This window comes from Meriones unguiculatus, chromosome 19, assembly GCF_030254825.1.
Source record: "Meriones unguiculatus strain TT.TT164.6M chromosome 19, Bangor_MerUng_6.1, whole genome shotgun sequence".
NCBI lineage: Eukaryota > Metazoa > Chordata > Mammalia > Rodentia > Muridae > Meriones > Meriones unguiculatus.
This window is the reverse complement of record NC_083366.1, coordinates 35,148,542-35,170,457: the sequence shown is the minus strand read 5'-3', so window position 1 is coordinate 35,170,457 and position 21,916 is coordinate 35,148,542. Positions and strand designations below refer to the sequence as shown.

The 21,916-nt window shown below is 35.1% G+C and overlaps 1 protein-coding gene across 4 annotated transcripts in view; it reads left to right on the top strand.

The window, feature by feature from the left end:
* Window positions 1-21,670, top strand: part of Cdk13 (cyclin dependent kinase 13) — an 89,673-nt gene extending 68,003 nt beyond the window's left edge. Inside the window, exons 10-15 of one of the 4 annotated variants that reach the window (XM_060372762.1) lie at window positions 9,037-9,153; window positions 10,139-10,270; window positions 14,601-14,648; window positions 16,471-16,676; window positions 18,103-18,372; window positions 18,802-21,670. In XM_060372762.1, the coding sequence (XP_060228745.1) occupies window positions 9,037-9,153; window positions 10,139-10,270; window positions 14,601-14,648; window positions 16,471-16,676; window positions 18,103-18,372; window positions 18,802-19,652 (1,624 nt within the window). In that variant the 3' untranslated portion in view covers window positions 19,653-21,670. Of the gene's footprint in view, window positions 1-9,036; window positions 9,154-10,138; window positions 10,271-14,600; window positions 14,649-16,470; window positions 16,677-17,922; window positions 18,373-18,801 lie in introns of all 4 variants that reach the window. The other 3 variants (XM_060372761.1, XM_021631388.2, XM_021631382.2) reach the window with 3 other exon arrangements.
* Window positions 21,671-21,916: the final 246 nt, after the last annotated feature.

The following is a 21,916-nucleotide window of genomic DNA, read 5'->3' as shown; positions in this document are numbered from 1 at the left end:
CATATACGTTATGTGCATTATATACAACTTTATAAATTTCTTTTCATATTTCGTTTTAAGAGTATTCTTTTTTCTGTTTTCTCCTTTTGTTCTTTCCTTCTTTCTTTTCCTTTGCCTGTCAAGACGGTATTTCACTTTATAGTACAATCTGCCTGTGAGCTTACTCCGTAGCCTCGATTGGCCTTGAGCTCTCAGAAACTCTCCTGCCTTAGCCTCCCAGCACTGGGGAGGCTAAATTTTTTAACATTATAAAGTTTCAAGATGAGAGAGAATAGGGTGTTTTGGTAGAGAATTTGGAAGGAGATCCAGATTTATAGCATTTCTCTTTCCTAACTGAACAAAATAAATATAAAGCAACAGACAGTAAACAGAGAAGGATTCCAGCTTCCTCTTAGATAGAAATCTGAAGGATATTATCCAGAAAGAGAGCACATTGAGTGGAAATATGCCTTTGGGGAATTTCCTTACAGTATTAGAGTTTGGCTATGCTTTGACCCCTACCCCTGAGAAAAGGCCCCCAAACTTTAATATTGTTCTTTCTAGTGGTTAGATCAGATTATCTTTTTTTTTTTTTTTTTTTAAATTTTGGTATAGAACACAGCAAACAAACAAGCAAGCACACAGAAAAGTGTGTTAGAGCCACTTTTCCCTGGGGAGAGCCTGTCTACAGTCAGAGGTACCCCAGCCAGAACTAACACTGTTTCACCTCCAGGGCAGCCAGTTGCCTCATAAAATGGAAGCACATATCCTAGACTTTTCCCATTCCTGTCCACACATGGAACTCTTAGTAAAATCACAAAGAGTGTATCAGTCTATTTTCTTTTTGTTGCTTTCTGAATACCATAGATTAGTTAATGTATACAGAATGAAAGTTGTTCAACTCATGATTCTAAAGGCTGGCAGTTCAAGGTTGAAAAGCTGAGGATAGCAGTCCTTTTTGTTAATACCAAACTCTGTAAAGTTGTAAGGTGACACAGAAAGCAACAGACAAAGCTAACCAAAGAGACTAGTTTTTATATAGAAATGGCCCTGCAGGACTCATTAATGAGTCCTCCTGACTTTCCCACCTCCCAGAATTTACACCTATCAAATTCCATTAATGTGACTTTGGGATTAAGTTTCCAAAGCATGAAATTTGATGAACACGTAAAACCACAGCAGGCTAAAGTTTACCAGGAACATAGCAAGCATTTATCTTTCCTTTTTGATAGGACAGAAAAGTGAACTAGAATCAAGAGGAACGGATACTCTCCCAAGTAATAAGTATACTTTTCAGTAATAATAAAAGCGCTACATATAAGAAGTCATCAGAACTGATAATTTCTGAAGAATGAAATAGCAGAATATATTTTCTAAATAAAATAGAGTAAGTTAGAATGCAAAAAAAAAATGAAGTCTGCAGTTTAAAAAGAACAGTAGAGATAATGAGATGGTTCAGTGGGTAAAGATTCTTTGCTACAAATCCTAATGATGTGAGTTTGAACTAGAAGACACATGTGGTGAAATGGAAGCTATTGTCTGTAGGTGCCTGCCGTAACAAATGGGCATGCCTGCTGAGGCATACATACAAAAGTCAGAAATAGTAGATGAACTACAAAAATGTCACAGCTAAATCCTTGCTTAGGAGAAAGTTTTAGCTTTCAATTCAGTCTTGTGCTATATATTGACATTTTGGTCAACCACAAACTGTTGATCCAGTGGACTTGAAAATTGTTATCAACTAGTGCTGCCATAGTTATTTTAACATGGATGGTTTACAGTTTTAAATACCCATTCTACTGTGTAGTCGTTTGCAAGCTTAGTACACACACACTCATTAAGTACACAATACTCATTAATGCAATAAACTATGTTACTGCTTTCTCTACTTACAGTATTTTATTGTTATTCTCATGTGTACTTGTACTTAAAAATAAGTTTACTGTACAACAGTATGCCGTGTTAACTGGCTTGCAGCCTTACATAACTTTGCCACCTCTTTTGATTGTACCAAGAGGTCACATCAAGTAATTGGCTAAACAAGCCAGTACTCAGAACATATCCTGACTTCATAGTATAAGTAAGAAAATGAAAACCAATGAAGTGATCATTCAGGTGACAAACTGAAGCAGCAAAATAAAGCCAAGAGAATAAAAAAGCACTTAATGAGCTACAATACAGAAAAATGTGGAACCTTATGTATAAACCCAAGATTTCATTTTGGGATGATTTTTACACATGTACTATGTAAATTAATGTAACTTAACAGTGAGAAAAGTACAGTGAAATGAAGACTTAGAAAAATTATCTCAGATATGAAGAAAATAAAAACTATGAGGTCATTTAACTGCCAAAATAACCCCAAACTCACACATTAGAAAGCCCCAAACTTATAAAATAGTAATATCAAAATGTCACTCCCTGCATGTTAGTGGGTAAATTCTTGGCAATATTTCTAAAATTAGTTGTAGTGGTCCTTACACTATTATGTAACAGTTTTCCAACCTTCTGTCATGTACTTTGATGTTCTCCACTCCTCAGTGAATAGTATCTTGATGACATGACAGGTAAAAACAATGGGTTTAGTAGCCTGGAACTTTCTAGTAAGGTTACATATTTGTCCTAATCAGGTAAGGAATGTGAATTCAAGAGGGGGTTGGATATTAAGTGTTTAAGTTCATTTACATAGTTTAGTTAAACATAGGATCAGTGCTTTTTGGAAATCTTAAAACATTGCCCACTAATTGGGAATGAGCAAGTAATTTCATAAGTGAAATAAAAATAAAAACAAAAGAAGGATTATTGAAACTGCTTCAAATATCTGTATTTAAAAGAAATGCAAAAAAGTTAAAGAGATCAAAACTAAGTGTCAGTGATGTGTTGTGGGTATTATATGTACAAGATAGTAACATGGAATTCTGTTCAGTGAAACTTCTTCAAAGAAAAAGCCTTGGCAGGTTAGAGAATAAATACTTAAATTATGTATCTGTATATCTGTATATTTTCTTTTGTTGTGATTCCCTCTAACCTTTTTTTTTTTTTTTTCCAATTGTTGGTCCTGATTTATGTTAGTGGGACTTAGTTAACATATTACAGCTAGGCTTCAAGGGAAACATTGCTTTAGTAGTTTTACCCGAATTATTTCAGTTAAATTTCTTACAACTCAGTGTTTTATATTTACAATTTAAAAAGCTGAACCTTGGGCTGAAGAGATGGCTCAGAGGTTAGGAGCACTAGCTGTTCTTCCAAAGGTCCTGAGATCAATTCCCAGCACCATGTGGGATAATGAGATCTGATGCCTTCTTCTGGCATGCAGGCACACATACAGGCAGAATATTGCATAAATAATAAATAAATAAATAAATCTTTAAAAAAAGCTGAAGCTTAGAAAGGTAAGTTTATCCAGGGTCTTTCAAGTAATTAGTAGGAAAAAAAATTGAGCTTTGAATTAATCATTCTGTACATGCAAGAAACAAGACTTCCACAACATTTTATACAATATGTCGAAACAGGAAGATTTGACAATGACAGTATGAAATTTTTTCTATATTCAGATCTAAGGGAGATTTAGTAAACAATATTCACGTTTTCATTAAAAACTACCATAAAACATATTGTATATTGTATGTATATTGCATATATAAATTGTACATGTGTTCAGAGAATTTATAGAAAAAAGTTAAAAATAAATTTATAACATTAATTAGAATAAATAAGGTTCATCCCAAGAATAGAAGGAAGCTTTAAGAGACATATTTTTAGTGTAATTTGCCATTTTAATAATTGAATAATCTGTTTGATAGATTTAAATACACATTTGCTGTGGATGTAAGCTCTTTAATGTAAGGGAATATTTAATTAATTAATTAATTAATTTTATGTATAAAGCAAGAGTGCTCTGCTTTCATATACACCAGAAAAGGTATCAGATTCCATTTTAGGGGGTTGTGAGCCACCATTTGGTTGCTGGGAATTAAACTGATAACCCCTGGAAGATTAGCCATTGCTCTTAGCCTCTGAGTTATCTGTCCAGCCCAATATAAGGGTGTATTAAACACAGTAAAAATGTGTATTGGTAAGCTAGGCGCCTGTGATCCCAGTAGTCAGGGAGGCAGAGGCAGGCAGATCTGTGTGAGTTCATTGCCAAACTGGTCTACAAGTTGAGCCCAGGACAGCCAGGGCTACACAGAAAAACCCTGTCTCAAACCAAAAAATAAAATAATATTTAAAAATGTGTATCAGTAACAGCCAGAATAATGTTTAATGGTAAAATATTAGAAAAAGAAGGGAAAGAAAAATTGCCTTCTAGTATTGCTGCTTACTAGTTTTTAGACATACAAGTCAGTCACAGTAGTATTAGCAACGTGAATCAGGACAAGATAGGTTTTTGGAAATAATTCGTATATAATATTGTATATGTATGTACATAGTATGTTAAAAATGTCAGAAAGTCACCTAAAATGCCTCAAAACAAAAAGGTTGATTAAAATAATAAGATTAAAGGACTCATAATGTATCAAGATATATTTGTAGTGTAACAATTTATAAAGAAAACTACCTTTTGAAAATGTGTATCAAATAAGTACAGTAGGGTAGGAGGACATGCCTCTAATAAAATCACTAGCATATTTGCCCCTGGAACACTGATTTTGGAAACAGTTGCATCGGTGGGCTGGAGAGATGGCTGTTAAGAGCATTTGTTGCTCTTGCAGAGGACCTAAATTTGGTTCCTAGCACCCATATCAGACAGATAACAATTGCCTGTAATTACAATTCCAGGGGATATGATACCCTCTTCTGGATTCCACAAATGTATATATAGATCCATATAATACACATAATTAAATATTAAAATAGCTATTTTGGAGAGACATTTTATTTTTGATTGCTAAACTTTAAAGGGCTTTTTAAAATGGCAGTTTATCCTGTCTTAAATGTTGCTTGCTTTTTTATTTTTAGTATGTGGGTTTTTGCACATGAGCGCTAGAGTTATAGGTGGTTGTGAGCCATCAGTTGTGGGTTCCCTTGCAAGAGCAGCATGTGCTCTTAACCGTTGAGCTATCTCTCCAGGTCCATGTTGTAATCTTATTTACAAAAAAAAATTATCAACTGGAAGTAGTGGCACATTCCTTTACTTTTTGAACTCAGGAGGCAGAAGCAAACAGATCTCTGTGTTTGAGGCCAGTCTGATGTATGTAGTGAGTTTCAGGACAGCCAGAGTTATATATGCTAGGACTCTCGCTTGAAGAAAGAAAGAAAAAAAAAAAAACAACTAAAACTTCAAAAAATTACATATGGATGAATGGAATTTTTTTGTTTGTGTTTTGTTGTGGGTTTTGTTGTTGTTGTTTTTTTTTGTTCTTTGTTTTTTTTTTGTTTTGTTTTTAAAGACAGGGTTTCTCTGTTCTAGCTGTCCTGGAACTTGGTTTATAGGCTCGGCTGGCCTCAAACTTGGAGATCTGCCTCTGCCTCTGGAGTTATGGGATTAAAGGCGAGTGGGATGAGGGTTTTCCTTGCACATATGCGTGTAAATCTTGTGCATGCAGTGCTGAAGAGTCAGAACAGGGTGCGCCTGAAATACCTGATCTTCTGTAGGAACAGTACATGCACTTAACTGCTGAGCCAGCTCTCTGGTCCTGTTGTCTTTCCTTGCATTCCTGACCAGGGTTTCCACACATGGGCTTTCTCACTATTTTGTTTTATTTTATTTCATTTCATTTTATATCTGTGGAAGGATAAATGTGAAAGTAACTATGAAGGGGATAGGCGGACGATAAGAACATAAAAAAGTCCAGAAAGGACTTTTTTTTAAAAAAGCAGAACTTAACATAGCTTGTTTTTGTTTTGTTGTTTTTAGTTTTTCGAGATAGGGTTATTTGTGTGTGTGTGTGTAGCCTTGGTTATCCTGAACTCATTCCGAAGACCAGGCTGGCCTTGAACTCATGGAGGTCTTCCTGTCTCTGCCTGTCTCTGTCTCTGTCTCTGCCTCTGTGTTACTTTCTGCCTCCCAAGTGCTGGGATTGACAGGTGTGTGCTACCTCGCCAGACTTAACATAGCTTGTTAAAACCAAATTACAGTAACCAATTTACTTGGGTACAATATATAGGTGAATCAGTGGAATTACATGAGAACTCTAAAAAGCAAGGACAATAGACTGTAATATAGAGGATAGCAAATCAGTTATTTGACCTAATTTTTTTTTTCTTTAAATTTTTGAGACATGTTTTTACTGTTTCACCCAGCTAGCCTTTGAATCACTTTGTAGAGCAGGTTGGCCTCAAGCTTGTGACTGCCTCCCACATGCTAGGATGTGCCACTATGCCCAGCATGAACAATGTTGATGTCATGTTTGTGTGGCTTTACTATATACCAAGAATGGCGTGGAGTCTGAAGGAGAGAAAGTCCATATTTCTATTTTCTGGTTCTGGGTGGGCACAGACAAAACTAATTGCTAAAATATAAGGGTTTGGGAAATTATGAGAATATATTTATATATATGGAAAGTCATGTTTGGGTAGTAATGTAAATTAGGCTCAGCAAAGTAAAGACCCCAAGCACATGTGTACTTGATTGGTTTTATGTATATAAGTGAGTGAGAGGGGTAGAAGAGCTCAGTCCAGTGATACTTAGAGTTGATAAAAGGAACTTTCAGGCTGTGGGTAGGATGCAGAAAAGCAGCATAAGAGCAGTTTCACAGTTTGATCCCATTTAGATAAGCACATCAAAGGCATCCGTAAGTGTTGATCTGAAGACGGACTTGTTAAAATGCTAAGGAGGAAGATTGCACTTTCTAGTTAACATCTATTAACATGTTTGATTCTCATATTAAGTATTATAAAAGTTGCTTAAAGTTTGATTCCCTAACATTCTTTGAGAATACATAGATATCTTTTAATTGCTTTGAATTCTTTTATTTAAAATTAATTTATTTTTTATTAATTATAATTTATTCATTTTATATCACACTGTACTCCCCTCCCTAGTCCCCTGTCAACCTCACTGTTCTTCCCTCTTCTCCCATGGTGTACCACCATATCTGGCTCATTGAATAGATTCTTTGTTGTAGAAATGTGGGAATTTTTTGTGTATGTTTATGAATATATTTCAATGTGTATTCTGTGTTTTTCTCAAACCAGAATTCATTAGCTTTTCCGTGGAGTAAATTCAAAGCACTCCTATAAAAAAACAGATCAAAATTACCATATACTATGCCATCATCAGCATTTTAGCACTGTTTGAGAATTGCTAAGTATGCAACACTGTGTTGCATTACATTCTGTGTATTATCTACAAAGCCTCAATTTCAACCCTTTCCTATATAAATATTTCCAGATTTACTCTTTAGAAGATGCAATGGGTGATAACATTCAAAACAGGAAAAAAAGAAAGCTGTTAACAGGAAACATAAGGTCTTAATGCAGAAAAATACTGAAAACTGAGGGAAATAGATTATATTTAGGATGGAAATGTAAAGTAAGTTTAGAACATCAAGATTCTAACGTCTTGCATGGTGCTATTGGTTGGTAACTTTTAATACTTATATTCCAACAGCACATGTAATAATAAAACAATTAAAACTCTTTAGCTTATGTTCATTGTAGCTGTCAAAGGCAGGTGCTAATTCATTTCATAGCTTTGAAGTAAAATTGATCACTGTTATACAAAAGAACAGATTCTTAAGTTTTTATGTTTAGACTGATACCAAACCTGGGATTCAAACCTAAAGTAAAAGGCAGGTTAAAAACTCCATCACATAATCCGGAGTCTGTTCTTTCAGCTCACCTCCCTTGAACTACATAAATTCTAATTATACTGTTTTATTTAGTTTTCCTGTTATATGTCTGTTCTTTGCTATTTGTATGCCTTTGCCTGTTTTTTCTTTGCCTGTAATACATGCATTTATTCTCCCCCTCTCCCCCTGGCTATGGTTTGGAATTAAAACCAAAAATCTTCAACTCTTCTCTCACTTAAATTTTCTCTTATATCAGCAGCTGAAAGTGTCCTTCATTTTTCTCTTCTAGTGTACTCTATATTATTAATGTGTATCATTGTTTCTGGGGCCAAGAAAAACAGCTAGGCATACAGTTAGAATACAAAGGATGAATCAAGTGCTAAAGAAACAAAAAAAGCATATGAAGGACTGCCCATTCTGCATAGCCTTTGAGAAAGAAGATCTTGTTGGGTAAATGGTCATGAGGATACAGTTGCTTAGAATGTAGGAAGAAATACAGTCCCATAAATGAAGGAACAGTCTGTGGGAAGAAATGCATTGATTGGGAATGAGGCTCATGTGCGTGTAGTTGTGTCCTTTTGGGATCCTATCGGAGCCCATTCTTTAAGAGGTAACATTTCCTGAGAGGTTTGGAAATTTGAATTTTAAGCAGAAGAGACAAGGAAATAGGCATTAATAGTTGCAGTGATGGACCCACATTTTCTCTTACCGTGTTAAGCCTTACTGACAATTTTATTAATGCTATAATATGTGATTTTTTTATATGCTAAAGCTTTTTTCCCAATGTGATTACCTATATGTTTATACCAAACTATTGAGGAATGTCAAGGCATAGTCAAAGACTAGAGAAATTAAAATGTATAAATATGTGTGACCAGGACTCTGCTGAAACTGCAGAACTGTGTATTTCAAGATTACTACCTTTTGAGTGCTCTTGTTTGCATCTAGAGGCAGTAGTGGGTAGGAAGTTTGCATCAATCTACCTTAAGTTATGAGAGGACACCATCCCAACAACCCCAAACTAGAGTGAGACAGATACTAAGCCATTTCCTTAATTTATAACACATAGGCCACATATTTTAAATATCACTTGTGTTTTAAGATTTTGTTTAATAAGAAGATCTTTTAACAGAAAATATCTGTGGAAAATTTGGGGATTTTTCAAATTAATTTGTGAAGACTAAAATATTTAAACTTCTGATACCTCGTATCAGGGCTTTCATGTCCTTAACAACTAGTTGATTTTTTTTAACAATCGTGTCTATTAATTTTTGTATGTCATTTGTAATGATAAAATTCCTTTTTTTGTGTGTGTGTTGTTTAGCCGTATATGTGGGAGTCCATGTCCTGCAGTGTGGCCTGATGTAATCAAACTGCCATATTTCAACACCATGAAACCAAAGAAGCAATATCGGCGGAAATTAAGAGAAGAATTTGTTTTGTAAGAAAGGGATGCTTAAATATCCATATTGCAATGAATACTTATTTGAAGCTTTTTTGAAGTTTAAGTTTTTTGGTTTTCTTTCTTCTTTTTCTTTCTTTCTTTCTTTCTTTCTTTCTTTCTTTCTTTCTTTCTTTCTTTCTTTCTCGCTCTCTTTCTTTTCTCTCTCTCTCTCTCTTCTCTCTCTCTTTTTGTCTTTTGTTGTAATTCAAAGCTGAGTTTCACAGACTGGCCTTGAGTTCTCTGTGTAGCTGAGGTTGGCCTTGAATTCCTGGTATTGATGGCCTCACAAGTGCTGAGATCGTAAGTGTGCCCTAGCACACACAGCTCAGACAATCATTTCTTAAGAATTCCATAAATGTTGTTTTGACCTGAGATGGAGTTATTGCAGCTCTTCTTCTAGTGTGTTGTGTTGCACATTTCCCTTTGCTGCATTTGAAGTGACTCATAGAGTCAGTGACTGGCCATTAGGCTTTATTTGTTTACATGAAAAAAACTTTAATAGTAGTGTTGTAAACTTTATTGAAACAGTTTTCATGTGACTTGAGCATAGGTTTTTATTTTATTTTAGAAGGCTAGTCAGTTTTTAATTTATAACAGTAAATTGCCCATGGAGTAATAAAAGGTAATTGTTTGCTAAAAATAACGATAGTTCTTGAAATGAAAATTGATACATTCTTGAGCAGAACACTGCAATTATAACCAGTATTTCATTAATACTTCAACTGATTACTAAATTAGTTTTAAAATAGTCATCACCTACAGTTGCCTATTTGTTTATAGTGTTCTATAACAAGATTTATTAGTTACTTAAGTAATGATTTTAAAGATATAGGTAATCCGAGTAAAGCATTTGGTATTTAAAATATAATTTTAAATTACTATTCAAATTTGATGCCAAATACTTATATTTAAAATAAGTGCTCACAGAAGCACAGAGCTTGTGTGAAGACTGTGCTTGACTTACTGTATCCTCTGGTGCTAGTATTCCTGCAGCTGCACTCGACTTATTTGATTACATGCTTGCCTTGGATCCCAGTAAGCGTTGCACTGCTGAGCAGGCTCTTCAGTGTGAGTTTCTACGAGATGTGGAACCCTCCAAAATGCCTCCACCAGAGTAAGTGACTTTCTTTATTTTAGATTTCATATTTGCAGAATCTGGACAGCTTTGAAAACTTTTAACTTAGTTGTCATGATCAGTAGATATTCCATGCCTAAGTTGAAAGAGTTAGCAGAACATCAGAAACTTATATGATTACCACATCAAGAACGCTTGTGTATTGTTGAGTCTACCATAGAACTGCCAAAAAAGCCTCTACCATTTCATCAGCTGATGAAGGGTAGTGATATGTTTCACCTGTAAGAGTCAGAATCTCACTATGGTGGAACACGTCTGTCAGGCCTAAATTTCTAGTCGCGCTGCGCTGCCTTAGCCAGAGCTTTGAGTTCTATGCTAAGCTTAATCTTTACAACCCTCTACGGTAGGTATTATTATTATTACCACTGCTTAACAGAGGAGGAAGCAGGCTCAAAGAGGTTAAAAAACTTGCCCAAGAATACAAATATGGTAAAGGGTGGTGCCAGCTCTGAAATTGACCTCAGTTTAATAGGAAACAAAAATTCTGAAAATATTCTGTGACATATCTTGCACAATAGAAAATCCTTATTACTATTTAAAAGATTGTTAAAGCATGCTTGGAATGATTCTTATCATGGAGGGAAAATAGTTTGGAGAATTTAGAATAGCTAGTTTCTTGAATCTTCTTAGAGCTGCCAAAATTTGTCTAGGATTAGTTGGGAAGAAGATAGTTCATTTGCCTCTCCATGATAGGATCTAAAATTTTGAAGTTATTTCCTTAGTAATTGTTAACGTGATTAGTAGTATTAGAAGCAAACCTATCTATCTCCAATAAAATACTTTGGTGTAATAAAATTCACGTATTTTAAATGGATAAGCATGAGCTTTAGAGTTCAAATCCTGGCTCTTCCACTTATCAGTTATATGGAATTTTATTTCCATAGGACTTGTCATGATAAACTTCATTAAGATTTTATTGAACTATATATAAATGGCCCATGGGGAAGTTGGAAAGATAAAAGTAACTATCATCTGACATGCAGAAGTTATTCAATAGTTTTTTGTTGTTGTTGTTGTTGTTTCAGGTTTTTTGATTTTTTTGTTTGTTTGTTTTTGACTCAGGGAGTTTGATTGTGTGATACGGGCTGGCCTTGAACTCAAGATCCTCCTGTCTGTGCCTTTTGAGTGCTGGGATGACAGGTGTGCACCACTGCACCTAGATCAGACATGGCCGAACAAGTGTTTAGTAGTTTAGTATTTATTTATTATTTTGTTTATTTAGAATATATTAGTAGTCTCTTCTAAGTGGCTTCATTCTAGTCTCCTATCAAAGGTTTTTGTTGTTGTTGTTGTTGTTAACTTTTGCCTTTTCTCCTGCAGAAAAGTAGAATAGGAAAAATGAGCATTCACATATTCTTTACCTAGATTCAATAATTATAGCTGTGTGGACACATTTCTTTTGTTACTTCATAAACTTTCTGAAATAGTTGAATATTAAGTTGTTGCATGAGTATACAGAAACTGAAACTTTGTTACACATACGACTGTTATAAAGCATGAAGCATCGCAATAACGAATAGTGCTTATTCAAGTCTCCCTAGTGGTAGTCCAATAACTTTTTTTTTTTTTTTTACAATCTGTTTAGGGAGCCAGGATTGAATGATTTGTCAGAACTCACATACTGTGTTTACTTCGCATTGAACTTCACTCTTTGCGCATTCTTAGAAAAGGTTTTGATGACACTGACTTCTCTTTTTGGTATTGGACATCAAACCAAGGGCTTCACATATGCTCAGGCAACTGCTGCCACTAAGCTTCATTTCCATTTCCAATAAAGGCATTTTTTGAGAGCCTGAAATAGCTGTTCAGCAGAGTATTCCATAATTTGAATTTGATTGCTGTTCTATGATCAAGATTACATTAATATTTTTCAGTGCAAGAATAATACCCAGAAGTTAACAAGCGTTTCCTGATAGAGTACACCAATAGGAAGATAATATGATTTTGCCCTATAATTGGCAGTGCTAATTCGAATCACTTAATCCACATGAAAGAATTGTAGTAAGATTGTATCAAGCTTATTTTCAGTTGCTAAACTTCTAAAACCAAATTTACAGGTTGCAAAAGATGTAATAATGAACTTTATAATTAACATTTTTTAAGTATTGTAGTTACATTACTCTTGTAAATGTGTCCATTGGTGTCTAAATTGCCTTTCAATTTGTATGGTCACTTAGAAAATGTTCAACATTTGGGGCATTTTTCTGTTTTTACCTTGAATTTCCATTATTTCTTATATTTTTATTCTAATGTAACTAATATTACATTGTGTTATTGTACTTTTTAAAACAAGGATATGTATATAAATAGACTTCAGTTTTAAAATATCTCTTATAATGTATCATATATGAATATTAATATAGGCTATTTGGTGCTATATTAGTATACACATTTCAGTGTTCTGAAACGAATGAATTTTGTTAGAGATTCAATCTACTAAAAGTGATTGAGCTGAGCTTTCCCTGTAAGTAACTGTAGTAATTTACATTTTTCTGAATCAGTCCTATTTAATGTAGATTGAGACATGATTTTACATTAATTAAAATTTTTTGTTTTAATGAGTGCCCTTGCAAATAAGCACTCACTGGTTTTGAACTCCTTCTGCATTACGTATCGAAAGGTTTTTGTTTTTTGTTTTTTGTTTTAATCAAAAAGTGAGATTGGGACAGGAGCAGTTTGCTCAGTGGTTAAGATCATTAGTTGCATAGGAACTGAGTTTGGTTTCCAGCACCCAAATGGTGGTTCACCACTGTCTAAAACTCTATTTCAAGGGAATTCAATGCCCTCTTCTGACTTCTGTGGGCATCAAACACACGTATGTTGGATGAGACATATTTGTGGGCAAAACACATACATTTAAAAAACAAAAACAAAAAAAGTGAGGTCATTTGAAATGTCTTTCTCCTGTAGGTCTTCTGACAGTTAAGGAAGTCATGTGACCTGTAGGCTTAATTAGACATTAATCATTAATTTTTTTAAATTTTTTTTATTTTATTTTTACTGGTTCTACCAGTTTTTGTTATGACTTAAAATACTTGTAGGGTTTTTTTTTCCTTTGTAAACTCTGTAATTCCTGTCAAACAAGGCTCTATAACTCACTTAATTTTTATCAAAATATTCCTTACTGTAGTTTTCTATTAAAAAGTAAGTGAATATTGCAGTACACTTTAGGGGTATTCTCTGAAACTGTTCCGGAATGTATGTTCTTAGATACATCGCTAAAATTGTCAGGACAAGGTTATAATGACATTGATTTAGTTTTTAAAGTGAAAAGTTTAACACCCTCTATTTGATATATAAGAGGAACTATGAAGTAGTGATGGTATTCCTTTGAGAAGTGTATATATCAAACATTTTTTATTTTTCCTTCAATAGTAATCTAATTGTTAAAAAGTTATTTTCAACAAGTAAATGATAAAAAGTACTAAATCAGAAATCCACTGATTTGTAGTAGATGCTTTGTCAGCTTTTCTAATGTCTTTGTAACTTTAAAAAGTTACATGCACATACATACATACATATATATATATATATATATATATATATAAAACTAAAAAGCAAATTAGATGGCTGCTAGCTTATACCTCATTAGCAATATAAAATGCATGAAATACACAGTAATATGACCATCTATAAAAAGAATAAATATTTCATGATGACTTAATAAACAAACTTTTAGACAAAAACAAATATCATGCATACTTTGTGAGTGGCTCTGTCCAAGGATGCCCTGTTACACATTAACATCTTATTTATATCCCTAGGAAATAGGTAATATTGTTAATCTCATTTCAAAAAAAGAAAACTGAGATACAGAAGTCCAGTTACTTGCCTGACAAGACAGCTAAGAAGTGGCTGAGCCAGCATTTGAACCTTCAAAGCACACACTTTTGGTTATTTGGAGAACATGCCTGATTTGTTTAGAGAATCAGTGTCCTTAATCTGTGCCATTTTAGATCATTATAAGATTATGTTTATGTTTCATAGAGATGAGTGTTAAGGTAATTCATAATGACTCTCTTATCTTTAAGTTGTGGAAGGGAACAAACAAATCCTTTATCTGGATTTCTTTGCTTTTCCACAAGAACATTGTATTTCTTGGCTGTTAGAGTGGAGGAGGTGTAATGATTTCATTTACCCTAATCTGTAGTACTGTAGTATATTTGAAATCAGAATCCCAACAGAGGCTAAAGCCCACATCATAAACCACAGACACATTTCCAGAAAGGAAAGTCTTTTGGAGGGTTTTTGATGCCTTAAAGCTTCCCAGTATCAATATTTCAAATTATCCCTTTGTTTGTTACTCCAGGAGGTTTTTACACGCTGAGGCAATGCACCATAGTAAGATGGCTGAGAGGTATGCCTTTGTTTTGTTTTCGGACCTCAGGTGCATAGACTTGGTTTAATCATAATCCTTGTGTCACTCATCATTGGTCCATGCATGGCTCTCTTTTATTTATTTTAGTTACTTTAATTAGTTATTTTAAATGTTAATAAGCAGCCATGAGCCTACCAAGCAAAAGCTAGAAACCTTGAAAATAACTGACTTTAATCATATCATAACCCCTCCTTCTACCCACGTGTTCCCTTGCCCTCTTCTTCCCGAGGTAACCATCATTCCCGTTTCCTTATTCTTGTATATATTTTCTGTTACCATCTGTATGTATTCATAAAAAATTACATTTAAAAAATGTAGTTGTTTTTCATTTTATACAAAGGTGTCATGCTGTTTTGTAATCCTGTGGAAATGACATTTTTATTAATATTATATTGCTAAGATTCAACCATTCAGTTGCATATGCCTTTATTTTATGAGAAAGTAATTGTGAAAAAATTATTTACTTGAGCATTCAGGAAATCCTTCTAGTTGAGTCTTTAAACAGAGTACATATGGAAATGAAGTCCCCATAAAACCTCAGCACACTCTTGGGAAAGTCCTTGTGTACCTCTTGAGATACACATCCAAGTTGAGAACAGCAGGTACATACCACTAGATGGCATTGCTTAAAAGAATCTAGATACTCTGGGCAAGTTTATTAACCTTTCCAAGCCTTAATTTTCTCACCTTTAAGCTAGAGGAAAGTAATAGTAAGTTTCCATGGGCTTTATTACTGGGATAAAAAAAAATTTATAAATCAAGTATTTTTGTCTTTAAGAAAAAGTTATTTTCTAGTGTTTAGTGTTACAGAATTATATATTAGGATGAAGTTATTGTAGAATCAGCTGATTTTGGTAGTCACTAATCACACAGTTGCTGAGCAATGAGCCTCTCTGTGCCTGATCACCCATTCTTGAGACTCACAGAATCAGTTTATTTCCAATGCAGTTGGGAACAGTAATAAATATGTTACTAAAAAGTGAAAAGATTTTACTAAAAAGTTTTATATGAATCTTATGTTCTAGCCTTTACTCTTTTTATTTATGTCTGGCTTCTACAAATAGATTGTTTCTGCATCCTTTTTCAGAAATCCTGTTCAGTGTACAGTGTGCTGTAAGAACTGGTTTTAAAGGTTATACCAAGGATAATAGCCAGCTTTTATTAATATATATTCATAATTTTGATGAACAGTTATGTATTGATTATTCAGAGGACAAAAGCAGTTCATCTTTTCAACAGGGTACTTGTACATATGAATGCACAGCAATGAATGTATTCACAAGGCCCACTTGGGATCAAGCCAGACAAGATCCCAGGAAGGCCACTCCCAGCTGAGAATATACTGGCAATTAGTGGCTGCTGGGAAGGGAGGGTCACCCTTTTCTTGAGGGATGTGGCCCCTTTAGAATGTACCATATTCAGTAGGTAGTCCTGTCCCCGTGCACATAGTGGTAGCACTAAGTGAACCTAGGGAGTTTTGAGAGACAGAATACATGAAATTGGGAGGGAATAAAGGTTTAGGAGATACAGGAAGAGGAATTTGAAGGGGCGTATGTGAGATGTACTTCATCAAACACATATGCATGAATAAACTTTTTAAATAAAAATTAGGACAAATTTTTAAAAGAGAAATAATTAGTCCATCACTGATTTTAAAACCCTGAAGTATGATGGAATTTTACTAGATGTATGTATAAAGTTTTTTAGAATGGTTTGTGGGAGAGGAATAGCTTTAGTGGTACATTGTAACATTAGCATTTGTTATAGCATTTGTGATTTAATATTCATCTATCTTTTTCAGTCTTCCTTTGTGGCAAGATTGTCATGAATTATGGAGTAAAAAAAGAAGACGACAGAAACAGATGGGCATGACTGATGATCTTTCCACAATCAAAGCCCCCAGAAAGGACCTGTCTCTGGGCTTAGATGACAGCAGAACTAATACGCCCCAGGGTGTGCTGCCACCTGCACAGTTGAAATCTCAAAGCAACTCAAATGTAGCACCTGGTCAGTAATGCTTCCGTGGCTTGTTTTTTCACATTGCTTCATGTTCTGTGTTGAATGATTTGTTCTACTGTTAAAACATATTATGGCAAAAAGATAAATGGCAAGGTTTATTGGGTAAACTTGACATTACTATATTATTTGTGCCAGCACAAAAGTTTCATGGCTACTCACACTATAGTTTAGGAGTCAGAAATATACCTTTCATTAACACTAGTCAGTGAAGTTCAGTATTTAATTACTATGGTTGCTTCAGGAGTAACAAACACAGGAAGACAGCCAAAACCGCACTAGAAGTTCTTTATCTCATTGATGGATCATTATTACTAAGTCACTTTATTTTAGAAGATTGGAATCTGCTATTTAGAAGGCTATTTTATACTCCGTTATTTCATTCATATCTATCTGTCATCTGTCTGGTCTCATTGTATAGCCCTGGGTGTCCTAGCCTCACACTCAAAAAGATTCACCCATCTCTGCCTCCTAAGGACTGGGATTAAAGATGTGTGCCACTATGCTTGACTAGTTGACAGCTTTCAAAAAGTGAAGTTTCAAGTTGTTCTCCAAGAACCCAGTTCTAGAATAGGTGTGTCCTGTTGGTAATGAGTTAATGCAATACGCCTGTTTCTGTAGGTCTTTCTAATCCAAATGGCTTAACTTTTTTAAGTTATCTGAATAAAAATAGATTTTTTTCAGAGTCTATAAAATGTTAGTTTTAATACCTACAAAGTTCTTTGCATAGTGAACTTCATTTTTTTTTTAAGTGGATAGCATAATAAAGAATTTGGAGACTACATTCAGAATTAAATTTCAGAATCTAGGACCTTGGGCAAATTATCCACTCTTTTAGGATAATAATAGATACTCCCTTAAAAAGTGGTTGTGAGCGATAAAGGCTACAAAATGCTTAGAAAGTACGTGACACTGTGAGCAGTTGTCATCATTCATTTCTGACCAACACAGTGATAGTTCCTGGTTAAATCTGTGCATGGGATCTGGTGGTAGTCTTGGTTTCTCTTGTGAAAAATATACTCCTAAAGGTGAATTATCCAAAATAGATTGTAGTTTTGATGTATGTTGTAGTTAAGAGTTTGGATGTCATGGGAGTGAATAGACTAATGTGCCCTTTTCACATTGTTTCTGAAACACTCTTCCTCAAATGTAATTTTAATACTGTGTAATAAAGACATTGTGGGGGTGGGGAAAACTATGAATTATGGCAGTTCTAATTAATACATTTTGTCTTTAGTAATAACAGGCCCTGGACAGCCGTTAAACCACAGTGAATTGGCAATTCTTCTAAACCTACTACAGTCTAAATCAAGTGTTAATATGGCTGATTTTGTCCAAGTGTTGAACATTAAGGTAAACTCTGAGACGCAACAGCAGCTAAATAAAATAAACCTTCCTGCTGGAATTTTGGCAACAGGTGATAAACAGACAGATCCATCAACACCACAGCAGGAGTCTTCAAAGCCATTGGGAGGAGCTCAGCCTTCACAGACCATCCAGCCTAAAGTGGAAACTGATGCTGCCCAGGCTGCTGTGCAGAGTGCATTTGCAGTTCTTTTGACTCAGTTAATAAAGGCTCAGCAGTCAAAACAGAAAGATGCCATGCTAGAGGAGAGGGAGAATGGATCTGGACATGAAGCTCCTTTACAGCTCAGGCCACCTCCAGAACCCAGCACTCCGGGATCTGGTGAGTGATTGGCTAAGAGCTGTTATCTACAGCATTATCTGTTCACTGACATCTGTAAAGACAAAGGATTCTCAGGTCACTGGTGACAGGTGGCTTCCTATTCTATTTACTTCCTTGAGTAGATTTGTTTAGCAAATTGTCTATATTATTATGAATACCACAGGTAAATCTAAAATAACGCTTTTCTGGATACAGAAGGATAAATGTATGTATAGTAGCAATTTACTCCTTAAGCTTTAAGTACAAGTGTATGGAGAACCTCTGAAAAGCTAGTGTATTTTTTCCTTCAGTGATCTTAGGTTTAAGTGGTAGGGCAATGTGAACACTCATGAGGTCTCCTTTTGCATTTTGTCAGAGATGGAATGTGTGATCATTTTGAGCATTTTGTTTTCCATGGTAGTATTTGACTCTTGGTTTTGTTTTATTTAGGGCAAGATGACCTCATCCAGCACCAAGACAGGAGGATATTGGAGTTGACACCAGAACCAGACCGGCCTCGGATTCTGCCTCCTGATCAGCGACCTCCTGAGCCTCCTGAACCACCGCCAGTCACTGAGGATGACCTGGATTATCGGACAGAAAACCAGCATGTCCCTACCACTAGTTCTTCACTAACTGACCCACATGCTGGAGTAAAGGCAGCCCTCTTACAGCTGCTTGCTCAGCATCAGCCCCAGGATGATCCCAAGAGAGAAGGTGGTATTGATTATCCCACAGGGGACACGTATGTGCCCACTTCAGACTATAAGGACAACTTTGCATCTTCTTTCTCTGCCGCTCCTTATGTTAGCAGCGATGGTCTAGGAAGTAGTTCTGCGGCTGCACCATTGGAACCACGTAGTTTCATTGGAAACTCAGATATTCAGTCTTTGGATAACTACAGTACTGCTTCATCTCACACTGGTGGTCCACCTCAAACTTCTGCCTTTTCCAAGTCATTTCCCAGTTCAGTAGCTGGATATGGAGACATTTACCTCAATGCTGGTCCCATGTTGTTTAGTGGAGACAAGGACCATAGATTTGAATATAGCCATGGTCCTATCGCAGTTCTCACAAACAATAACGACCCTTCCGCAGGGCCAGAGAGTACTCATCCCTTGCCAGCAAAGATGCACAACTATAACTATGGTGGTAACTTACAGGAAAATCCAGGTGGCCCTAGCCTCATGCATGGACAGACCTGGACTTCTCCTGCTCAAGGACCTGGATACTCACAAGGATACAGGGGACACATTAGCACATCAGCTGGCAGAGGTCGAGGCAGAGGGTTACCATACTGAGTATCTGTTTTTCCTCAGGCACATCATTTTTATCTGGAAAGACTTTTCTAGCTGCAATTTCAGGCAGCAATCCAAGAGACTTGAATAATATTAATTCAACAACAGCTTTATTTTTATGTGGAAAAGGGTCTTGCATACAATAGTGAAAAAACAAAACAAAAAAACAAAACAAAAAAAAACTTTGCTTAAATTCATGCTGTTCTTAAAACTAGCTCTATTGATTGTACATCGTCACAGATTTTAGTTAACAATTTTATTTTGTATTCTTGCAGTTTTAAGTGGATGCTAACATTAGGGACATAATGTTTTATGGCCCTGTTGCAGATCTTCTGAACTATGCACACTTGTGCTTTTTTTGTAAGTTTGGACCAACTTTTATGTAACAACCAACCCCTTCCCTCACCCTCCGTTTTACAACAATCAGAAAGGGCACTGATTTATTTGGTATTTTCTTTTTACAAAGCTACCTTTAGTCAAAGGTCACTGTCAGTCTTTGCACCTGCTTTCAGTGTTATTGTGAAAGGTGTACTTTGTGCTCATTTCAGAAAATAAAACACAACCTTTCTCTTGATGCAACAGTTTTATATAAAAAAAATGGTCAACATTATTTTTGTTTTGTTTTTCAGCTTACCATTACCCAGCGAAATTCACTCAAATGAAATAGTGGTTTTTATATGACAACTGTGGGTAGGGTGGGGAGGGGTTGAGTAAGTGCCTTAACAGGTAAGCGCAAGGACTGAGGGTGAAGTTAGTCTGCTGTGTGTTGAGGCAGGAAGCTCTCAGTTTCTAGGAGTTGCCTGGTCAGGTCTGTAGGTCCATTCCCTCTGCCTGTCACACTATCCTTTTCTGCCTGTCTTTTGGCTGTGTTAATTTTCACTGTTACCTTCTCTTGTTAGGGGTGTAAGAGGAAAGAAAGGGAGAACTGAGTTCCTTTTGTTACTTCTGGGAAGTACTAAAAAACATTTTTTTAAAATCATTTAAGTGTTTGAAAATAATAGCTGAATGAGAATTTTAGAGTGATCTTTTCTTTCTGACTGCCATACTGACCCAGTTTCTATTTGGAGGACAGGATTTTGAAGCAAGTATGTGTAACAATAATAATAAATGTATTAAAGTTCACAGAAAGAGGGTGGTAAACATGGTATTTTTAAGTTATGTACTTATTTTAAGAAAAAGTCAACTTAAGTAGAAATATGTTCTAGATTTAATTTAGTAACTTGAGAGAAAAACCTTCCCTCTTCCTTTCAATTTTGTGAAATTTACTGTAATTTCTTTCAGATTAGAGCAGTGCTATTAGGTTATTTTAGTATTTTTTCTTCTATTGAAATCAACCAAGAAAGAATAACTGTAATGTTGTCAAGTCTTACTGTTTTAATGTTCACACAAAAACAAAGTTACATTTCTGGAAAGGAACCAAAGGTAAATAACCAGCATCTCCTTCCTCACCAAGAGATAACAGACTCTGGGAAACTGAGTGTGCCAACTGAAAATTTCAACTGTTCTAGTACATTTTTAATTGGAATCTTAAATAGGAAGAATTGTTATGAAAAGCCAGTTTAACCTCATTCCCTTTATCTGATTTGTGACCCTGCATTTAAAAACATGATTCAGGAAACGCTGTTTGGTAACAGTAAGATATTTTAAAGAAAGATAATCTTCCACTTTACGCCTATTAAATGAGTTTTCAGCTGACCATTTTATTTTTTGATGGTATTTTTGTTGTTGAAAGAAAAAAATATTTTGCTTTCATTTGAATATTGAGTACGTAACAACTACAGAAAACATTAGAGGAAGTGAAGAAATGTTTTGAAATTTAGCAAAATAGTATTCAAGTCTCTGAAATTTTAGTATGGTGAGTCATAGAGTTCAGACTTTCCTATAAGTGACAGTATCTAAATTATTCTTATTCGTCACACTTGCTACGTCTGCTCGCCATAAGCAGCTAACCTAAAATTGAAACTATTTATGTGACATGAATAGCCTGTGTTTTAAAGATTAAATATTTTATATAAAATTGACCTGTGTTTGGATAGTTTTTCTAATTAAACATTTAACATATATATCTATGTTGGGAGAGTGGCTGGGAAAACAAGGAAATTATTGACTTTGAAGTAGAAAATTACAACTATTCCTTCTAATAACCTGTGTTTTCTAAGACAGTGTAACTTTATATCTTATGTATGTAGAAGAAAAGAAGATGCCAGTTAAAACATAATGTAGTGCTGAGAGGCAGTGATTGTAGGATAATCCCAGACTCGGGTGGT